The 21902-nt window shown below is 30.5% G+C and overlaps 1 protein-coding gene across 6 annotated transcripts in view; it reads left to right on the forward strand.

The window, feature by feature from the left end:
• The first annotated feature begins 1327 nt into the window (after window positions 1–1327).
• LOC129919022 (gustatory receptor for sugar taste 43a) overlaps window positions 1328–21902 on the forward strand; it is a 28506-nt gene continuing 7931 nt past the window's right edge. The window contains exons 1-5 of one of the 6 annotated variants that reach the window (XM_055999824.1): window positions 5059–5914; window positions 5982–6036; window positions 18066–18210; window positions 18278–18377; window positions 18451–18513. In XM_055999824.1, the coding sequence (XP_055855799.1) occupies window positions 5731–5914; window positions 5982–6036; window positions 18066–18210; window positions 18278–18377; window positions 18451–18513 (547 nt within the window). In that variant the 5' untranslated portion in view covers window positions 5059–5730. Of the gene's footprint in view, window positions 1527–5058; window positions 5915–5981; window positions 6037–18065; window positions 18211–18277; window positions 18378–18450; window positions 18514–21902 lie in introns of those variants that run through there. The other 5 variants (XM_055999822.1, XM_055999820.1, XM_055999821.1 and 2 more) reach the window with 5 other exon arrangements.

Here is a 21902-nt window from a genome sequence, read left to right on the forward strand (position 1 = left end):
CAAAACTGCATACTTGTTTTGGAGGGCAATTTAATTTCAGATTTTATTTTAATTTAAAAAAAAAACGAATTTTATTTTTTTTTTTTCCAAATTTCTATATAAAAAGTCTTAAAAATTTAAGCAACTTTAACTCAAAGAGCAAGTTCGTGCGACCCAGTCGTGCATTTTATTTTTCTGTGAAATTCAACTTTTCTGAAAATATTCCGAAACTATTTTGTGTCGGAGAATTTCCGATGAAATTCAAAGCACAACTGTCAAAAAGTCTTTGCTGAACACACTTCATCGCAATGCGTTGATGGGCGCCATGTTTCATCGGAAGATTCTCCCATATGTCAATCGGAACGGATACCTCGTAAGAAAATTCTCCGATTTCCAACAAATCGGAAAAAAAATTTCTCCGAACGGATACCTCGATAGGGCTGGATATGAATACATAGTTTACATAACAGAGTTTAAAATTACACATTTTCGCAAGTTTTATATATTAGACTGCAAACAAATATTTTTGGTTTGACGATGTTATCAATTTTGCCGTGATTTGAAACACAAAATAACTCACAATTTGCTTGACTTGGTTAGGTATTTATAAAAATTATTAACAATTTTAACGTGATTTGAAACACAAAAGAAAAAGTATTAAGGCCCATTTGCTCATACGGATCATAAATTTGATTCATAGCTAGGTCGAACATAGCTCTTATTTTTTTACTTAGTTTATTCCAAGTTTCTAAAAAATATTTATGTTCAACCTAGCAATGATTTAGTTTCATGCTAGAAATCCCTGGGAATTTTAATTCAAATGTCAAATAAATTTTAAATTCAATTATTTTTCATGTTTTCTGAATTTTTTTGATTAAGAGCCAATTTTTCAATCTTCTAATAAACAGTCAGTTATCTGTTTGACGAATAAAGTTATTAGGCTCATAAACAATCAGATAAAAACATTGAGTTTTTCAATCAAGAATAATTTATTCTCCAGAATAACAAAAAAAAAATTGTCAAATTCAAAAATATTTAAAATTAAACGTCATTTTTATTCATGATTGTTTTTGTTTTCTTGATTTCCACTGTATTTTTTTCAAAATTCTTTCAAAACAGCTTTGACAACTGACACAATATTTTTGTTGAGATTATTCCTTAGAATAATTTTTATTCGTCTCTGAAAGGAGCAGATAGTTTTATTCTTAGGAATAAGCTATATCTGCTTGTTGAAAAATTGATTTTTTCTCTATCCTTAGGAATAAGTACTAACTGACTGTTTAACTGACTATTGAAAAATTGGCCCTAAATAATAATAAATGTGGTTAAATATTGAATTGTTTGTGTTCTTTTATCTTTTTTTTAAAAATTACTAATATTTCGAAAGTTTAAAAATTTTTATTTGACACAAGAATAAAATTAAAAACGTCGCATAAACCTAAAATTTTGAATAAGTTGGATAATCTGTCAAATTTGTGTGCTGCAAAATTGCTTGTGTAGAAAATTTTACCCTCCACGGATGATTAATATGAAAAATATGTTTGCACGTAAGTTAAGTTCAATTTTAAGTAATCTTTTTTACTACCCGTTGCATTTTTTAAGCTATATTCCCTCGTATTTTGTAAAATAAATTTGCTTAAAACATAAACTGCTTAAGTTCTACAATTTCTTCCACCTAAGTTATGTTAAACTTAAAGGAATTTATGACACAATTTGAAGTTCGTGCAAACCATTATGTAGAACTTAAAGGTTTATGTTTCACAGAAATATTTAAGACTCGTTTCAGCAAATGGGCCAGTTTTATATGATCAGCAACATAACAATCAATGCTTAAATAAATATAGTGATTTGACAGAATTTGTTCACTTTTAAAACTGCAATAAGTGGGTATTCGACGGCGTTTTAATATATGAAACTATAACGATACGAAAGAGCATGTTGGCAATTATAGAGGCTGATCCAGCCCATTGCTACATTTAAGATTCGGTAAAGTTTTTGTAAGGATATAAGGCCCATTTGCTCATACTAGTCATAAATTCTAATCTTAGCTAGGTCGAACATAGTTCTTTAGTTCTACTTAGTTTATTCTACTTTTCTAAAAAATATGTAGGTTGATCCTAGCAATGATATACTTTCATGATATAAGCTGCGTTCCTTTGGAAATATTTATCTACTTTTTAGTACTTAAAACTACTTTGAACTACTTTGCTATACTGAAAAAGTAGTTCAAAGCAGCTTTAAGTACTAAAAAGTAGATAAATATTTCCAAAGGAACGCAGCTATAAATAGCTGAGAACTTCAAATTTAATTGTCACATCGAAATAAATGTCAATTAATTAAATCAGTTTTTGAGCAATTTAGCAGTTAGAATACATTTTTTTTTATATTTTAACATTTCTGGAATTTTATTGCAAGAAAAAATCCTAAAATAGAGAAAGTGACCAAAAATATGTGATAAATCTGATTCTAAAAAATGTGTTCATGTGAATGTATTTGATCTGTAAATGTGTTTGTGTGTCAAAATATGTTTTGAAAATATGAAAAAAAATGATGAACAGTGGTTAAAAATTTTGTGCGGGAAATTAAACCATTTTCTGATGATAAGGGGGTATGAAAATAAGTTAATTATTATTAGACTAATAAATTGCTCTTTATTTTGCAACCAAGATCATTTTTTAAGGAATATTACTTCTTTTTTTCTTAATTAATAATGCTTAAAAGTAACATAAAATCCTTAAGTTCTACTATTTCTTCCCCCTAAGTTATGTTAAACTTAGAGGAATTTATGACACAATTTGAAGTTCTTGCAAACCGCTATGTTTTGAAAATATGAAAAAAAATGATGAACAGTGGTTAAAAATTTTGTGCGGGAAATTAAACCATTTTCTGATGATAAGGGGGTATGAAAATAAGTTAATTATTATTAGACTAATAAATTGCTCTTTATTTTGCAACCAAGATCATTTTTTAAGGAATATTACTTCTTTTTTTCTTAATTAATAATGCTTAAAAGTAACATAAAATCCTTAAGTTCTACTATTTCTTCCCCCTAAGTTATGTTAAACTTAGAGGAATTTATGACACAATTTGAAGTTCTTGCAAACCGCTATGAAGAACTTAAGGGTTTATGTTTCACATAAATATTTAAGACTCGTTTCAGCAAATGGGCCTAAATCTCTCCCAAAAATCCAACCTACGAATTTCTTGTAGAATTGGGCAAGCAGCTACAAAATGGTAAATATCTTCGTTTACTGTTCCATTACATAGATAGCAAAGTTAGGGCAGCTCCGGTAGAAGAGGTGCAAAGTTTATATTTAAAATTTCAACGTTATCCTAGTTGGTTTGGATGCCATCATTATACGTCATGATATAAGAAGAGAAGGTAATATCATTAGAGTCACCATTTTACAAAATGGAGTAACAAGTTTTTGACTTTTAATTTGGCAAATTCAAAAGCAACAACAATTTCGATGGGGCAGCTGTTAAAAATTCAGGAAACCATCTTTTTTTCTTTCATCTGATAGTTCTCGATAAGGACTTTCCTCGCGTGATCATACCTTTCTTTTCTTATACCATGATTTGACGTCTCTTTCTTCAGGCACAGCTTTTCTATATTCATAAACGGTCCATTTTAGTTGGTTTCACACATTAACCGTTACATTTGAAGCTTTAGGAACAAGTTTTTTTAAACTTTGGTTTTCTTTTTATGTTTTTATCCATAAATAATTTGTGAGAAACGAGACAGTGTCCTTCTAAAAAATGATTTGTAGGACTTTAATATTATCCTGACATTAATATTAAGTTCATTTAAGTTTGGCTTTCTAAGGTGGGGCCATTACTTTACAGCTGGCAAAAACAGAAAGTACTAAGTCATAAAACGTTATACAAAATAACAAAATTTGAACACAATCAATATTATTTCAAGCATTTAAAAAACACAAATTTTGTTCATCTATGTGTATCCTATGAAATTCATTAATAGTTTTTTCACAGACTGGCAATGATTTGGTGCCGGATGCAGGACAAACTGTTTGTTTGTGTTGGTAAAAACCGCGTAAGGGAAGCACGGTTGCCACTCGCATAAAAAATTTCCTACCAAAGTTTCCAAAAAAAACTACCAATTTAAAGAAAAACCTACCCAACGAAAATTTTCGATTTTAAGAGAATAAATTCTTGTTTAAAAAAATAAAATGCACGACTGGGTCGCACGAACTTGCTCTTGGAGTTAAAGTTGCTTAAATTTTTAAGACTTTCTATATAGAAATTTGGAAAATAAAATAAAATTCGTTTAAATAAATAAAATAAAATCTGAAATAAAATTGCCCTCCAAAACAAGTATGCAGTTTTGATTGATATATAAACGTGCATTTTTAAAAAAACAATTTTTTATAAATAATTTTTTGGAAAAAAACTTTTAAAATAAAATTGTAATGCCATTTTGTAGAAATCACTAATCAAGAATGTGAAGTTAGTGTCAACACAAAACAAGAAAATGGATGAGTTCAGACACCAACAATGAGGATACTGCGTTTACATACACTACTTAATATTATTGCTCTCGGTTTAGATGGGCACATTTGTTTGGCACAAATATTTTGGGTAGATTTGACATAATTACAATTTTTTTTGTCAATTATTAAAAATAAAATTATTTTAGAGAAAGAACTTGGAAAAACCTACCAAATTGACTTCAAACCTACCAACCTACCCAAGGTAAAAAAACCTACCCAGTTTGGTAGGATCCTACCCACTCCGGCAACCGTGAAGGGAAGTGTCCGCAATGAGAGCTTTCACTGTACCTTTACACATTCAATAACAACAATTTGTCTCGGCCGAAAATGACATTCCATGAACATTTTTTAACTATATTGACTGAGCTATTATACTAAAACTAGAAAATACTTAACCCTAAAAAAAACAAACATTAAATATACTTCAAATCTCATTATCTTATACACATAAGTAAGAATACCTATTCTAGGTAATTAAGATAAAAGATCAAGCGCGATAGAAGTTGTTGTTAATAATAATAGGCCAGTTTACTCTCATGAGTGGTTTTAAACGTGGTATGACATTTACCTATTTATTAATTGATTTTCTGGATGATTAGAAGAACATGCCAACAGATAAATAATTTAAATGTCAACTATAGTCTGCGAACAAAACACCCATTAGTACCAATAAGGACTGACAACTAAACCTATTCCCACATTCGAAATTTATGGTTGAACAATTGTAAAAATAGCTCTGCGAAAATTGCCTTTCTGACTAAACACCAGATTGCCCTGATATGATTTATCACCGTATCCCTGAAAAGCGTTGCAAGGACGGAAGCGAAACCATGACTATATGACGACTGTGGTTTACCACAATCCTTGGTCCTACATTGAGAGAATAACACTTGCTGTGCATTTGATAAAGAGGGCAATAATGAGTTTGTTTAGAATGTTTTTTTTTTCAGATTGTTGAGGCAGGGCAGGGGTTAACTTGCCGACGATGGTGCAGAGGCCTTGCCTTATTGAAGTAAACTTTTATTATGTGTAAACATTATTTGTCATTTGAAGCGCATGGTTTTGTCAAACGCCATGACAATCGCACAAAAGCAGCTAAATATGTGTGATTAAGAGTTTTTCTGTGATTACTTATTCTGTTCTGAGTTCGTGTGGGCGGGTGGGTTGCTGTATTCCAAATTTTACTCGAAGCTAACCTTAAAACGCAGTTGATTGTCCAACAACAAAAAATGTCTTTGGGATGGAAACAGTTTTCATTCATTTGGAAAGAATGGAGATCAACGAAACGACTGTTGGAGTTTTTTATATTAGCAAAATTTTGGCCTTAGCGCCATTTTCTTTTTGTAAAAATGCTAAAGGAAAAATCGAAATTCGAAGAAGTATTCTGTTTGCATTTTACAGTGTTTCATTAATTTCCATAATGAGTAAACATTAAATATTTCTATATTTCTTGCATAAAGTGTAGTGAATTGAACTTTGTTTTTTCTATAGTATTCTTGACATACAGGGGACTTCTGTTTGATGCTAATTCAAAGATTCCTGTTCGGTAAGTGTTTAAATTTATTGTTTATGAAAGATGTTTAATTTTTCTACCTGCACTAAAAAAATGTTTTCAAAGAAAGAAATTGACATACATATTTAAAACCTAGTTTCTGTTCTTACTTGCACTTTTAAGTTTATTTTTAAGAATAGGCAGATGTGTTAAGGGGGGTGTACCGTCACATGAACGGATTAACGTTTATTAATTGGTGGATGAATTTCACATTTGTAAAGATAAATCGAATGAAATAAATTTTGTTATTTAGTTAATAAACAAGGCTTAAAATAATATTCGACCTTATAATTTTTGAAAAATTTTAATTTTCTTTGGTTTATCTAAAATCTAAACGGTTTTTATTAATAAAATGTTCAAATAAACTCAAAAGAATTTGTTTTTGCTCATAAAAAAGTGTCGTTTTCAGCTGCAAAAATGTGGTGTATTATTTCATAACAAAAGTTCAAACCCTCACAACAGAAAAACTGTTTGATGAATAAGTCTGAAACTTTACAAATTAATTTCAAGTCTATTAAGCTTCGATAATTTAGCCTCAGTTTAATCGTATCACCCATAATTATAAAATAGCGGTACATTTTCAAAAAAAAAAATTTAAAAGGACTATTTTGATAGCTTTTGTAAATTGATCTCCAATGTAAGAAACAAATTTTTTTAACAAAGTTAAATTAAATTCTTAGTAGAGAATTAAATGAAATTTTCAAATATATCCTTAAATTTTCTGTAAAGTGATCCGTTGTTGAGATATTGATAGTGAAAGTCCAAAAGTATGGTTTTTGGTTTGATGACTGATATTGCAGTGTAAAAAAATTCGTAGAAGTTTGAAATAAAAAGAATCTAAAAGCCAAATAAATAGCCTTTCTAAAAATAATAATCATTTTATCGTAAAAAATGTTCCCACTTTTTTTAGGGAAAAGTAAAAACAAAAAAAAATTTGCAAAAATGTTGGTATTTGAACAACTCCAAAGATTTATAGCTTTTTTACCATTAGAAATAAAATATTTAGTTTTAAAATCCTAAAACTAGAGAAATGTAGCTTACTTTTTGTTTTGTCGCATGAAGTATGCTTTTTGCTTTGTCATGATACGATCATTTTTTACTGAGATACAGCCTATCGAAAATCACTAAAAAAATCACAATTTTTTTTGTTCCCTTAATTTTTTGGGCTAGTGTACTAAGAACTAAGAATAGGTCCTTCAAGTGATTGCCCGATTTGAATGCAGTTAATCTAAACATAATAAATATATTTTTAACAATAAAACAAAAACCCACCTCTTTCTTTAGAACAAATACAAAAACTTATTTTTTGTTCAGTGTAAAAATCGTTGATTTATCACTGTGTGGTTCGTTTGCCCAAGGTTAGTACAGGCTAAACCAGCATTTATTTTCGTCATCACAACTACAGTTGGTTTCAAAGGCCAACTAGTTTCATTAGCGCAATTTTTCAAACATTTAAACCCTACTCTAAATTTACTTTAAAACTGAGGTCGGATCTAAAAACAAAATTAAAAACGAGAGTCTACTTTTTGATATTTTCGACCGATTTAAAGTAAGGTTTACTTTATCGTTAAACAGGTCGTCTAATTTAGAAGCAGCAAAACGCTTGTTTATATCTTTTTAAAGTATGCTTTTATTTGTTGTAATCCAGTCAAATAAGGGTTTAACCTCGGAATGAATGTTAGTAGAAATTTTTTTTGCTCAATATCTTCCTTTTGCCATTCTATAACATATCTCAAAAGTCTAGAAAAATCTCATGTCCGCTTGTCGCGATTTCAAGGTCAAATCGCGAAATGGAGATTTTCAAAATTAGCAAAAATAGGCTATGGTATTATATACACATATGATACATGATTTCAAGGTATTTTCTAATGCTGATTCCAAAAAATCTAAAATCAAGGCAATCTGACGTCTCTGGAAAAAGTTATACCTGTTTTTCATCTGTCAACTCATATTATTATAATAGTTGCAAATTTACTGCCGAAAAACCCTTAAAAGTTATGGTAGATGAACCAAATTTTGCATGAAGGTTTTCATATCCATTATTATTAGGAATCAAAAAAATGCAATGAAAAAAACATTCATATCTATGAAAAATTTGTGTTTTTTAAAAAAAGGGGAAATTTTGGGATATGCACTAAAACCATCCTGGTACAATCTTGGAAATAGTGCTAATAGGCTAAATTTTTTGTTTCTATCTTTGTATTCTATATCTTATGTCAAAAATCTAAAAAAAATCTCATGTCCGCAAGTCTTAATTTTCCTGGTTTGAAGATAAAGTGCAGATTTTAAAAAATTGAAAAACAACACTTAGATATTTGTGTCAGATCAACATGAATGAGGTGCATTACTTTTCAGGGATGGTCAGGTTGACTTATTGTGAGTTTTTTTTGGAATAAGTGTTAAAAAATACCATTAAATCATGTCGCTTATGTTGGTATACATATACAAACTTAAACTTTTCTTGCTAATTTTTCTAAGTCTGCACCTAACTTAGTTTAACCTCCAAAATTAGGACTTGCGGACATGAGATTTTTTTAGATTTTTGAGGGTAGTAAAAGAATATCCAAACAAAGATTAAAATGAAAAAATTAGCCTATTAGCACTTATTCCTAAGATGAACAAGAATCTTCTTTAGTACACATCCTTAAATTTGCCCCTCCATCAAAAAATAAAATTATTTCGTAGGTCTATATATTTTTTGTAATGGATTGTTTTGAATTTTAATAATGATGGATTCTAAAATCTTCATGCAAAATTTGGTTCATCTACCATAACTTTTAAGGGTTTTTCGGCAGTAAGTTTGCAACTGTTATAATAATATGAGTTGACAGATGAAAAACAGGTATAACTTTTTCCAGAGACGTCAGATTGTCTTGATTTTAGATTTTTTGGAATCAGTATTAGAAAATACCTTGAAATCATGTATCATATGTGTATATAATACCATAGCCTATTTTTGCTAATTTTGAAAATCTCCATTTCACGATTTGACCTTGAAATCGCGACAAGCGGACATGAGATTTTTCTAGACTTTTGAGATATGTTATAGAATGGCAAAAGGAAGATATTGAGCAAAAAAAATTTCTACTAACATTCATTCCGAGATTTACCCCTTTTTTCTCCTTATTTGACTGTATTATTGATGTTTGTCAATGAAAAGCAATAAAAGTAATGAAATTTGGATTTATTGAAAAATAAATTTGGATTTCTTGAAAAATAAATTTGGATTTAGTGAAAAATATTCTTTTAAATAAATTCATTTCATATTTGAACACATAATTGAAAAAAAAAAATGTATCCGGAAACAATAAAATTTATGCTTTCAGATCAACTTCACACAATTTATCCAATATGTGATTGGTCATTTGAAACCAAGGCCAATGTATTCTTTTAAAGTTTTAATTTTATTTCAGTAATTTTTCACTTGATAAAAACAAGAAATAAAAATCACCTGAAGCTTGAACTTGCTTTTAAATATTTTTTTTTGCAAATTGTTTATTTTGTTGTTTTTTTTTTTTTTGGTACCGTGAACTATTAAGGTAGAGAGAAATGAGGTAGGATAGACTTTATTTCCATTTTATATTGGAATCAAAGTCGAATTTTACCTTTTTTCATAGTCGACTTTATTTCCGTACCAATGAATAATTTCGTCATTTGCGCGTGGTGGCGCGGGGTGTTGCGGGGCGGTGCGATGTGGCGCGGGGTGACGAGAGACTGCGCGAAGCGTGTGGGGCGGCGCGGGCGAGGCCGCAATGGGACCAAACGAGGTCGAGCGTCTCAACGAATTTCGCAATTTAAAAAATCTAATGATAGGATTATTATAAAGAAATAGAGCTTTTAGCGATACAATAATTTTTTTTACATTATTTTTATTCTGGGTACTTAAAACAAGCTTCAAACACCGCATTTTGTTATTTTATATTTTCCCATTTTTTAAAGGAGACATTTTGAACTCAGATATTTCGTTAGTTTCTTAATGAACTATATTAAAGTTATACATTTTTGTAAAGCTTGTAATCTCTTCTTTCTAAAACTATAAGCATTTTTCTTATGTAATGGAACAATAAATTAAAAAAAAACTGAGTGTGTAGAAGTTTTTTTTGTTCAATATATTGTTTTCAACTAGAGTTTTCAATGTTGGCTCCGGGTGCCTCCACTGCGTTAATGGCTGTTTTGCATTCTATTTTTACTGTCGATTAAGAAACAAAAATAAAAAATTCCCATTTTCATCCTTTTCCGTTTTACAAGCGAAATTGAATATTGAGAGAATTTATTTTTTATTTATTTTAAGTTTTAAAAATCTATTACTTTTAAAAGGATACTTAAGAACATCAATTCCTTATATATTCAAGATAAAATGTTTCAAATTTTATTCAATTATTTAAAGAAACAAAAAAGTTACAGATTGTTGAGACCGAGACGCTCAACCTCGTTTCGTCCCATAGCTCGTACGTGCTAACGCGTCCGCTTCGCGTCGCCCCGTGCATCTCGCGCCGCCTCCTGCACCCCGCGCCACCCGTGCACCTTGCGTCGCGTCGCTCCCACACAATTTACACGTTCAGTATCATAACACTAAATTTTTAAATCATTAATTAACAAATTTCTAGTTTTTCTATTGTAATGTTTTATTCTGGGTTCCAATAAAACTTATTTAATTTCCACTTATATTTCCGTTCAAATAAGAACACACTTTATTTCAACTCAATTTACTTTTATTATTCGCTCAAACAAACACACTTTTAAATCACTTTATTTACTACTAACAATTCGCAACACTTTATTTCACTTTGTACTGTACTCTTTCACTTTCAAGATTAAACTGTCTCGGTCGGTGTCTACGCTGCCCTTTTATACCGGAATTTCGAGATTCGAGAATGTCTTCGAAGGTTCTCGTCTTTGCTTCTCGAAACTTCCTTTCCAGGAGGGGGCGCTTCATACTTCCAGTCTAGTGGAATATTTTGGGATGTGTTCAGAGGGTAGGTAATTTCTTAATTATTAAAGGTCCGTTCACATTTCTACCTTTGCAGTAGTAGGTAGTGTGTTCAGACTTTTATCTTAAAAGTAGTTCAGTAATTCATCGTTACACTATATTATTTAAAGTTGGAAATTAAATTAATATTGTAATGTTTTATTCCGGGTTCACAATAAAACTTATTTAATTTCCACTTATATTTCCGTTCAAATAAGAACACACTTTATTTCAACTCAATTTACTTTTATTATTCGCTCAAACAAACACACTTTTAAATCACTTTATTTACTACTAACAATTCGCAACACTTTATTTCACTTTGTACTGTACTCTTTCACTTTCAAGATTAAACTGTCCCCGGTCGGTGTTTACGCTGCCCTTTTATACCGGAATTTCGAGATTCGAGAATGTCTTCGAAGGTTCTCGTCTTTGCTTCTCGAAATTTCCTTTCCAAGAGGGGGCGCTTCATACTTCCAGTCTAGTTGGATATTTTGGGATGTGTTCAGAGGGTAGGTAGTTTCTTGATTATTAAAGGTCCGTTCACATTTCTACCTTTGCAGTAGTAGGTAGTGTGTTCAGACTTTTATCTTAAAAGTAGTTCAGTAATTCATCGTTACAATATGTTATATGTTTATTTTTCCATTTTGTGAAATTCGTGATTGTTTGATTGAAAACTTGTATATTTATAATTTTTTAGTTTTGTTGGAAATAAAATAGAATAGCTGGTAATAAAATCGAAAATATCTTTTTTAATTAGGAAATAAAGTCGAATACCAAAATTCGAATTTAAATGGTCAAAATGGTAAGCGACATTATTATCATTTTTTTGTTTAATTTTTGGAAATAAAGTCGAATGCATAAAATGGTAGAATTCGACATTATTTCCAATATAAAGTAGAAATAAAGTCGGTTCTACCTTATTTCTCTCTACCTTAATTCACGGCACCGTTTTTTTTGTAAAGGTTTGTTTGACTTCTTTATCTGTCAACTTTAGACGGGTTCAAATAAAAATGTACCTATGTTACGTTACGTGCCCACTCTAGTTAGAAGAGTTGTTTAAAGTGTTTGAAAATCAGGAAAAGTTAGAGTAGGATTTAGAACTAAACGAGTGCTTTAACTAGAGTAGGCTTAATCGCTTAAACGAACGCTGACTGAAAATTTGCGCCATTGTTTTTTTTTTAGAAAAAAGAGAAGAAAAAAACAGTACGCATACACCACAGTGTCCTTTTTAATTTATAAATTGGAAAAAGAGAATTCACTGGTGTGGGCACTGCGTCTCATATTTTATATATTTGACTTAGAATTCTTACTTGATTGAATGTATTCCATATAAAATTCCTGTTAAGAAGTTGATTTCTTTTATTTCACCTAAAAAAAAAAAAAACAAAATACAATTATTTTTTCAAGTGTAAAAATCATTATTTTTTTTGGTTTGCCATCTGAGCACCTAAAAAAGCTACAAGCTAGTGTAATCTATCCAAACTTTTTCAAAAGTAACAACAAATTTAAAATGGTGTGTAAGGTGATTTCTTTTTCTGTCCTCAAAATTCCCAACAAAAGTTACGTATACACCACAGTGTACGTACTGAAAATTTCAATAAAACAATGAAATATATAATATTATTATTATTAAAATAAATATTTACTATAGTTATTAAAATATATTATTAAATAAAATAGTAAATACAAACATATAAATATTATTAAATAAAAAATAAATACATACAAATTTTTTTTTGATGATGTGCTCTCTATTTTCCATAACATGCAATTAATATTTTTTTTTATATAACATACGGCTTAAGATTATATGCTAAAATATTTGGAAAATTTGTTTATGGAAAATTTTAAATTTTTCGATGCAAATTTTGTATTTTGAATATCTCCTAAACATAGGGTAGACAAATGACGATTTTTTTTGAAAGTAAAGAACTCAAGTGAAGATTTTGAAATTTGCTTTGTGGTGTATGCGTAACTTTTATTGGCAATTTTGAAGACTTTAGAATTGTTCGGTGCAAATTTTGTATTTTGAATATTTCTTAAACAAAGGGTGGACAAACGATGATTTTTTGTTTGTGTCAACATTTATTTTGTATGAAAGTTGCTATAAAAATTGTCTTTGGAATATTTTTCAAACGGAGGGGATTTTGGGAATGTATCAGAAACACGAGCTGAACAAACGAGTGCAATTGGTTTTATACATACGTCTATCTCAAAATTTGAGCGTTTTAAACGATTTTTCATTTTCACTTTCTATAAAAAAAAATTAATTTGGTCTGACATTTTTTTGAAGGGTGGACACACGAATTAGACTAGATTGGGCCAAAAAATTTAGTTCGCTGTTTAGGCTTCTTGAAACTTTACTTTGACTAATTGAAATAAAATGTAAAAAAAACAAATTTTACTTCTATTGTATTTTGAAATAAGTTTTTATGGTACAATTTTTGAACTAAAAAGGACAAATCAAACAGTAAAAGAATTTGTCGAAATAACCGCGGTTAATTGAAGAAATGTATGAGAAGGAAAATTTTTACACTAAACATTTTTTTTTATTATTAAAAGGTTGATAATTTAAATAAAAGTTTTTTGTCATAATTTTTTAACTAAGGGTGGGCTAACGAAAAATAGTGAAATAAGAATTTGTTAGAATTACCAACGAAAAATAGCCAAGTTATTTGTTGGAATTACCATGGTCAACTGAGAAAAAGTGTAAAAAGGATAATTTTTAAACTGAAAAAAAAAAAATCAAATTTTGATTTTTAAGAGCTTGGTAATAATTTGAAAAAAGTTATTTTGTCATAATTTTTTATCTAAGTGGGCTAACAAAAACAAATGATGGAATTTTTTGAATTAATGTGGTAAGTTGAGAAAGGTTTAAAAATTATTACTATTCGGTACTGAAAAAGAAATCCCCGCACACTCCATTTTATATTTGTTGTTACTTTTGAAAAAAAGTTTGTATAGATTATACTAAGCATGTAGCTTTTCTAGATACTCATTTAGATACTCATGTAAAAACAAATTCAAAAGAATTAGATAAGTAAAGTGAGTTATAAATAGGTATCAAAGGAAGGTCAGTTAGTATCTATGCAAAATAAAAATAATCTAAAATGGAAAAAAAAATTTAATATTTCATGTTTAATTTCCAAAAAGTGTCAAAATTTTAAAAACAAAAAAAAAACATATGGCAAAGCAAAAAAATAAACAATTTGTATACCTGAAAAAATATTTTTATTTTGTGGTTTTCAAGGTGAAATTAAAGAAATCAACTTAAGCTTCTTAACAGGAATGGGCTACATTCAAACAAGTAAGAATTCCAAGTCAATTAAATAAGATTTGAGGTGCAGTGCCCAATTTACTTTTTGCCACATTATAAATTTAAAAAAAGGTCACTCTGGTGTATACGTACTATTTTTTTTTTTTTCAAAAATTAATGAAACTAGTTACCCTCTGTAACCAACTGTAGTTGCGATGACGAAAATAAATGGGGGTTTAACCTGGGCTAACCTTGGGCAAACGGAGCTGATTTGTGATCTGCTAAGAGATATTAACTGGCCAAATCTGTTTAGTCGCTATACATGTAGTGATATCATTCCACCTAAAGTTTTTTTTATTTGTAGCATCTTCTTTGAGCATTATTTTACACGTAGCGATGTGGATAGATACCTATGTTGACCTTATTTGGTAAAAAAAGGTATCAGTGTTCCACTTTTGGCCCTTTGGAACACGCTACATTGATTAGCGAGACGAAAGGAGAGACTTAAATTTAGTCTATCGGAGTATACAGCTCCACAATCTTCAGTTTTTGATCCGTCCGTGTAAAAATGAATCGAATAACTTCCACACTCAAAAAATTTCATGTGTAAATAGTACTAATAACTGCGTACATTCTACGAATTTTATTCGTGGTTTTCAGCCACGAATATTATTCGTAAAATGGACGTTTATTATAGTCGGAGAGGCGACCGTCGAGTTACTTAGCTCATAAGGTTAGAGGTTAAAATTGGTGTCAAATGAAAGATAAGTTGATACTGAAAATAAAAAAATAGGGTTGCCACTTCTAAAATGGGAACTCCCATGTGGCAACCCTATTTGAAAGGAAAAATTGTCACATAACTAATACATTCATATCTTTGTTGTTTGGCCCGATAAAAAAAAAATTTGAAAAGCCAACCGAAAGCCAAAATAGTAAAAAAAAATAATAAAATAATATAAAGAACGTAAGCCTACAAATGTGGCAGCCCCATCCAAATGAAAACAACACTGACAAAAATCTTCTTTGAACAAAACAGTATAACTTTTTATGCACTAGAAAGCATAATTTGTAGTATTTACTAATGCTTTTCTCGTTCATTCGTACATTGTACAGCACTATTCGTATATTGTACGAATATCATTGTAATATTTACGAATGGCTTTACTAATAATTCGAACATTATACAGTGCTATTCGTATAATGTACGAATGTTATTTATTGTAGAACTTTCCGCCATTGATTTTTTTCCTGAAATTTCCAGAAATATTAATTGTTGAAATAATTACCCAAGCATATAACTGTACTTCAAAACTATAAAAATTTATTGCATACATTTTTTACATTTATACATTTTTGGACCTTAAATATTATACCATATGTATTCCCCGGTGTTCATATTCTTTTTCTTCGAAGATCACTGAAAATATATTAACATTAAACATTGAAAGTCGCTCGAAAGAATGTCTATACTTACAATAAATACTTAAGAAAAGTACTAGTAACCAAAGATGTTTTGATATGGTCCGCCATTTGCAAATTGGTAAAGCTGATTGTTGATGAATTCTTGATGCCAACCTTGAAAGAATATTCCAAAATGAAAGTAAAAAGTCAAAAAATAAATTAGGATTAATGAAATAAGCTATAAAGGACAATGATTTAAACTTAAACATAGATTACTCACCTGATTTTTGTTGCGATTCTGGTTGTTGAAATAACGGATATTTCGGTTCAAATTTGGTACCACTCAACGAATTATTCGTATATTCTACGAATAATGCGTGCAGGCACCCTACGAATAAATTTCTCTACGAATATTAGTATTTACTTAGTAAATAGTACGAATTTATTAGTAAATACTACGAATACAATGCAAGAAATTACGAATGCATTCGTACGAAGAATTTACGAATGTTATTAGTTATATGTACGCAATAATTCGTACAATGTACTAATAAAAGTTGTTTAATTTTTGTTTACGAATAAAATTAGTACATTGAACGAATAAATTCGTGGATAATACTACAGTTATTCGTAAAATTTCACTAATGCATTCGTAAATATTCCACTGCACGAATACTGCGTGTATTTTACGAATATGCGTACAATGCACGAATATTTTTCCTACGAATGATATTCGTAGCTGTTTTACTAATAAATTTTTTGAGTGCAGCAATTCCATATCCTCCCAGTCTGATCAAGAAGGGATGGTTACCTGAACATTTCTATCAAGTTGCAGTTGTGGGATGGTGTAGTCAATTTTACTTGGGATTGATCCGAATGCGAGTTCAGAAAAATAGAGTGACCAATATTATTGTTGATCCATTGTGAAGAGGCTTTGAGACAAATAGCTGTATTTGCATCCATTTGTTTGCCATGATATATGTAAAGGGGTGTTATATGGAACAGAGTATCCTGTACTGCAGAAAGGGTGATGCGAAGTGCTCCTCCTTTGCACAGACAGGCTGAACGTTAGACTTTGCTTAGTTATAACACAATTAGCATTACTGTCTAGAGCAGTCCACCATACTCCCACACCGTATGTAAGAAACGGTCTGATTACTGTTGTGTAGAGTCAATGAGTAATTCGAGCTTGATTCTCCCATGGCTTTTTTGCATGAGAAGAGTAGCCCTTTTGACTCTTTCTTGAATGTTAGGTCTCCGGCTTAACTTTTTATCTAAGGCCACCCCTAGATATTTTGCCTCGTCATCGTCAGTGAATTTAGTGGAAATGGGTTCTATATGAGGAATCTTGTATTTCCTGGAGAAGAGGATACGATCTGTTTTGTGGGGATTAACATCTAGTTCACACCGATCGGTCCATCTTGTTACCTTGTTTAAGGCATGTTGTAAGAGATCTTTTAGGGTGCTGGGATGCTTTCCTGATACTGCGATAGCAATATCATCTGCATATGCAATTACTCTGTAAATATCTCCACTTCCAAATATCTAAACAGCTCATTGGCTACCAAGTTCCATGAAATGGGTGAAAGAATACCGCCTTGTGGCGTCCCTCTACTGACAGATCGCCTTGCAGAGGAGTCGCCCTGCTTAGGCTTAGATAGTGCAAAATGAAAGTTGGGCTATCCTGGGCTGACCTTGGGCAAATAAATCACGATCCTAAACTAACGATTCTAACACTGAATAAAAAATTATTTTTTGTGATTTTTGAGGTGAAAAAAATAATTCCGTTATAATTTTAGAACTAAGGGTGGGCTAGCGAAAAAAGATCTTATTTTTTAATCGTCATTTAGACTATATCGGAAGAATAAATGTCAATATAAAAAACTTTTATGCGCAGCAATAAGCAAAATGTTGTATGGCATACTTCTTTCAAGCTTAATTCAAATCAATCCACTTAAAAAAGATTCAGTAATTTTAAAAATAAATTTTATATTATTTTTTTTAAGTTTTTAATAAATTTTGAATACAGTTAAATTGAAAATATTCTATAAAAAATCTTACATTATTATTTTAAGAAACTCTTACCATATGGCTTTGGAATTTCCATACGATAAATATCTCATTAAGCATAAGAGAGGAAAACGAGTTGATAAAAATGTTTAAAGTTGTAGTTATCTCACCTTTTATTTTTATCCATTCAGATTCTCTGTTTGTTGTTATGTAGCTGTAGCTTTCGAGTTTTAAGTTATTACACTTACAAATTTTATTTAAAAAAATCATCTTATATCTCTATCTCTTTTCCTATTTTCTATCTGTCTCTGTCTCTTTTACATTTGTACAAATTATCTGTTCCAACTATTTCCCTATTTTTTTTGGAAATTGCCACATCTAAAGCGCATCTTTTAGAATGAAATCCGCAACCTCGAAAGTAGTCACCGCACTTGATGTATCTGTTGTAGTAATGTCAACAACTTCTGGTGTGATTTGTGGATTAGTTGGATTAAAGTCTACCCAAGAGCTCAACAAGCGCTTACAACAGGTATTTTTAAATTAATATTTTATCTTATCTATGTGCAACATATTTAAAATAATTTAAATGTTCTAAGGTTGATGAAAATTTAAAATCTTTTGTGACTCCAAGAAAGGAACAAGTAAGGGCTTATGTCATGGTACTTGTATCACTTTTATTTATAACAGTGCTTTTAGGTATAAACATTTTATTTGGAAAAAACTTAATTTTAATTAACAAATCGTATAAATATATATTTAAATTTTTAAGGTCTTGATGTCTGGACATGGTTTCGAGTAGCTAAAGATATGAAAATTGATGAGGAGAACACTGGTACGGAACTATATTTTATAAACATTCAACTTGCAAATCATTAGGGGTATTCACGATCTGGTGCAACAGGCCTAGTAAAAATGTAAAATTTTATTTTTTTACAATAGATCGTGAACGCCCCTCTTATAATCTATAGTAAATATTGAAGCATGAATGATGTTTTTTTTTCCTCCACCGTTGCTCTTCTTTTTTCCATTTTTTATAATTTAATTCTTTGTTTTGTTCGGGTTAATTAATTTTCACTAATTATTTTACATCAAAATAAACTAAATTACGGGACATGAGTAGCGACAACCATTATAAACAGAATAAAAAAGACAAACTGTTTATCATGGGCGACGCACGGTGAGCTGCCATCTGTCAAAAATAATTTTACTCCATTGTATTATTATTTTGCAATAGGGTTAGGGTATAACAAAAGTGCAAGACCATTGTAAAATTTCAATCCATATATTTTGTTGTTGTAGTGTTGTAAGATTTTACACTTTTGCACTTTTGCAATGATACTAGACCAGTTGCATCGGATCGTGAATACCCCTATTCTAATTTTTAATTATTTTTTCATAAAAACCCAATCCTTTTTCAATATACTAATATACTCTTAAACTCCTAGCTATCACTCAAGCGGTGACTTTCGAGTTACTAAGCTTATCAGGTTAGAGTTTTTCAACCAAAATAATTTTTTTTTTTTTTTTTGTCCGTGGGTAGGTGTTGAAATCTTCAAAAGATTCTATGAGGACCGGAAAACGCGTGCTCATAGATATGTGGGACTCTTAACCACTAAAACCACCTCCTCCTCCCGATTGCAACTAAGTTCAGATGGAACTTATCTAGCAATTTATCTTTCTCGAAGTTAAGTTACGTGTTGTAGGTAACTTTCCGATGAAGGTTCCTACTGATGATATTTAAAAATAAATAAATAACATTTGTTTTAAATTAAATCATTTAAGTAATGGTTTAAATGTTGGTATCAAAAAAAACATTTTATAGGAAGCTAAACAAATAAAATCTTTAAAACATTTAAATATATATTAATCAATGCCGATATTTTGAGATAAAGGAATTAAATTAAAAAATTTCACTGTACCAAATCGGAAGGTTTAGTCCTTCGCAAACGTCGTACTAAGTTTGTCTCGTCGAGAATTTCTAGTATTGTTCTATTAGTATGTTCGACTAACCGTTTTCGATGTTTTTGGGCAAACGTTTTTATTTCTTCGCGAACCGTGGGGATTCCAAGATCCCTGTGAAGATCTTCGTTTCTTATATACCACGGCGCATTTACAAATGATCTTAATAATTTATTCTCAAAAGTTTGTAATCTATTTAAATTTGTATCGCGGGTACAACCCCAGAGTTGAATACCATATGTCCAGACAGGCTTAAGTACCTGCTTGTAAACTAATAATTTGTTTTCGATACTAAGTCTAGAATGTTGTCCTAGCAACCAGTACATTTCTCTCAATTTCATATTTAATTGATCACATTTATTTTTAACATGCGGTTTCCATTTTAATTTCGCGTCGAGAGTCATCCCGAGATATTTTGCCTCATTTGCAAATGGGACTTGAGTAGTATTAATAAAAACAGGTAGTCTATTTATTTTCTTATATGTAAAGTCCACGTGGACTGACTTAAATTCGTTAAGCGCTATTCGCCACGTGTTTGTCCATTCATTGACATTATTAAGGGCATTTTGCAATTTACTTGTCGACTCGTTGATTGTTTTGCCTACTGCAAGTATTGCGGTATCATCAGCAAAAGTAGCTACAATTGTGTTTTCTGTTTGAGGTATATCGCGTGTGAATAGTAGGTACAAAATGGGACCTAAAACACTACCTTGTGGTACCCCAGCCACTATTTCCTTAAAGTCTGAGTAATCATTTCCGTGTCTAACGCAGAAAATTCTGTTCTCTAGATATTCTCTAAGAATGGTAAAGAGCCCTTCAGGTAGGACTTGTCTTAACTTGAATGTGAGGCCCTCGTGCCATACTTTGTCAAAAGCTTGAGACACATCTAAAAAGACCGCTGAACAAATTTTCTTTTCTACGAGAGCTCTCTCAATGGCATCGGTGATTCTATGCACTTGATCTATCGTCGAGTGCTTGTTTCTAAAACCGAACTGGTGTTCAGGTATTAGCCTTTTTTCTTCTATTATTGGCTGAAGTCGCTGCAAAAATATTCTCTCAAAAACCTTCGATACTACAGGAAGCAGTGATGTGGGTCGGTATGATTTCTTTTCGTGTGATGGTTTGCCAGGTTTCAAGACCATTATTACTTCTGCGACTTTCCATTGATTTGGAATATATTCTAACCTTAAAGTGGCATTCATTATATAGAGGAGGTTTATTAAACCTTTCCGTGGGAGCATTTTAAGAATTCCCGCAGTAATTAAGTCGTATCCGGGTGCTTTTTTTGAATTTAGCTTCTTGATTTCTCTGTTTAATTCGGCGAGTGTAACATTTCTTGTGATTAAGCTTTCACTTGACGTTAAATTCATATTTATACTATCATTCAATGCTTGCCCATTGAATGGTTTGAATGTGTCCTCTAGGTAATCAGCGAAAACGTTTGCTTTCTCTTTGTCGCTTCTTGCCCATTCATTTTGGTCTTTCATAATCGGAGGTGCTGGAATCTTAGGTTTCTTCGTGGCTTTTATAGCTTTCCATAGAGAGTAGTTAGATTCTTTACCTGCCGTCAAATTTTCAAGGTAATTTTTAGCTTCGCGGTTCTTGAAATCTGATATCATCTTTTTAAGTAAATTACTTAAGTGATTTGAATTTGTTGAGGAGCACGAGTTTGTTGCCATTTTTTGCACGCTTTTCGCTTTTCTTTAAGAACGTCTTTTATCTCTTGGGGATATTTAGCAAAATAAATACATCTATAATGTTTGATGGAGCTTTAGCCAAAAAAAAAACACATCAAATTTTATATTGGACTTTTATCTATCTAAAAATTGTCGGGTTTCATCTATATAATTTGAGCAAATAGGTACATATATGACAAGCCTATCTAAACGCTGAAAAGCACTAAAAACATTTGTTTAGAAAAAAATTCTAAGTTGTCAAGTACTTGCTTGAATTTGTCTAAGGATATTTTTTTTATAGAAGAGAGTTTGAGCTAAAATTGATGTATGGTTTAGCCTAATATGGCAAAAATTATTCTTTTTTTTTTAAACTACTTTTTTTAGTTTTGTTTTACATTTGGGCGGATATTCTTTTTTTTTTTAATAAGAAATTATGAGTTAAAACTACTGTGTTAACTCAAATACAGCAAATATCTATCTATTTTGGGCATTTTGAGATAAATGCATTTTTAGGTTTTTGGCGTTTAATTTTTTTTCTGTTTGTTCGTCAATTTTTTTTTAAACTTATCATTGAGGGAAAACAACG

The sequence above is a fragment of the Episyrphus balteatus genome, chromosome 4 (assembly GCF_945859705.1).
Source record: "Episyrphus balteatus chromosome 4, idEpiBalt1.1, whole genome shotgun sequence".
Classification (NCBI taxonomy): Eukaryota; Metazoa; Arthropoda; class Insecta; order Diptera; family Syrphidae; genus Episyrphus; species Episyrphus balteatus.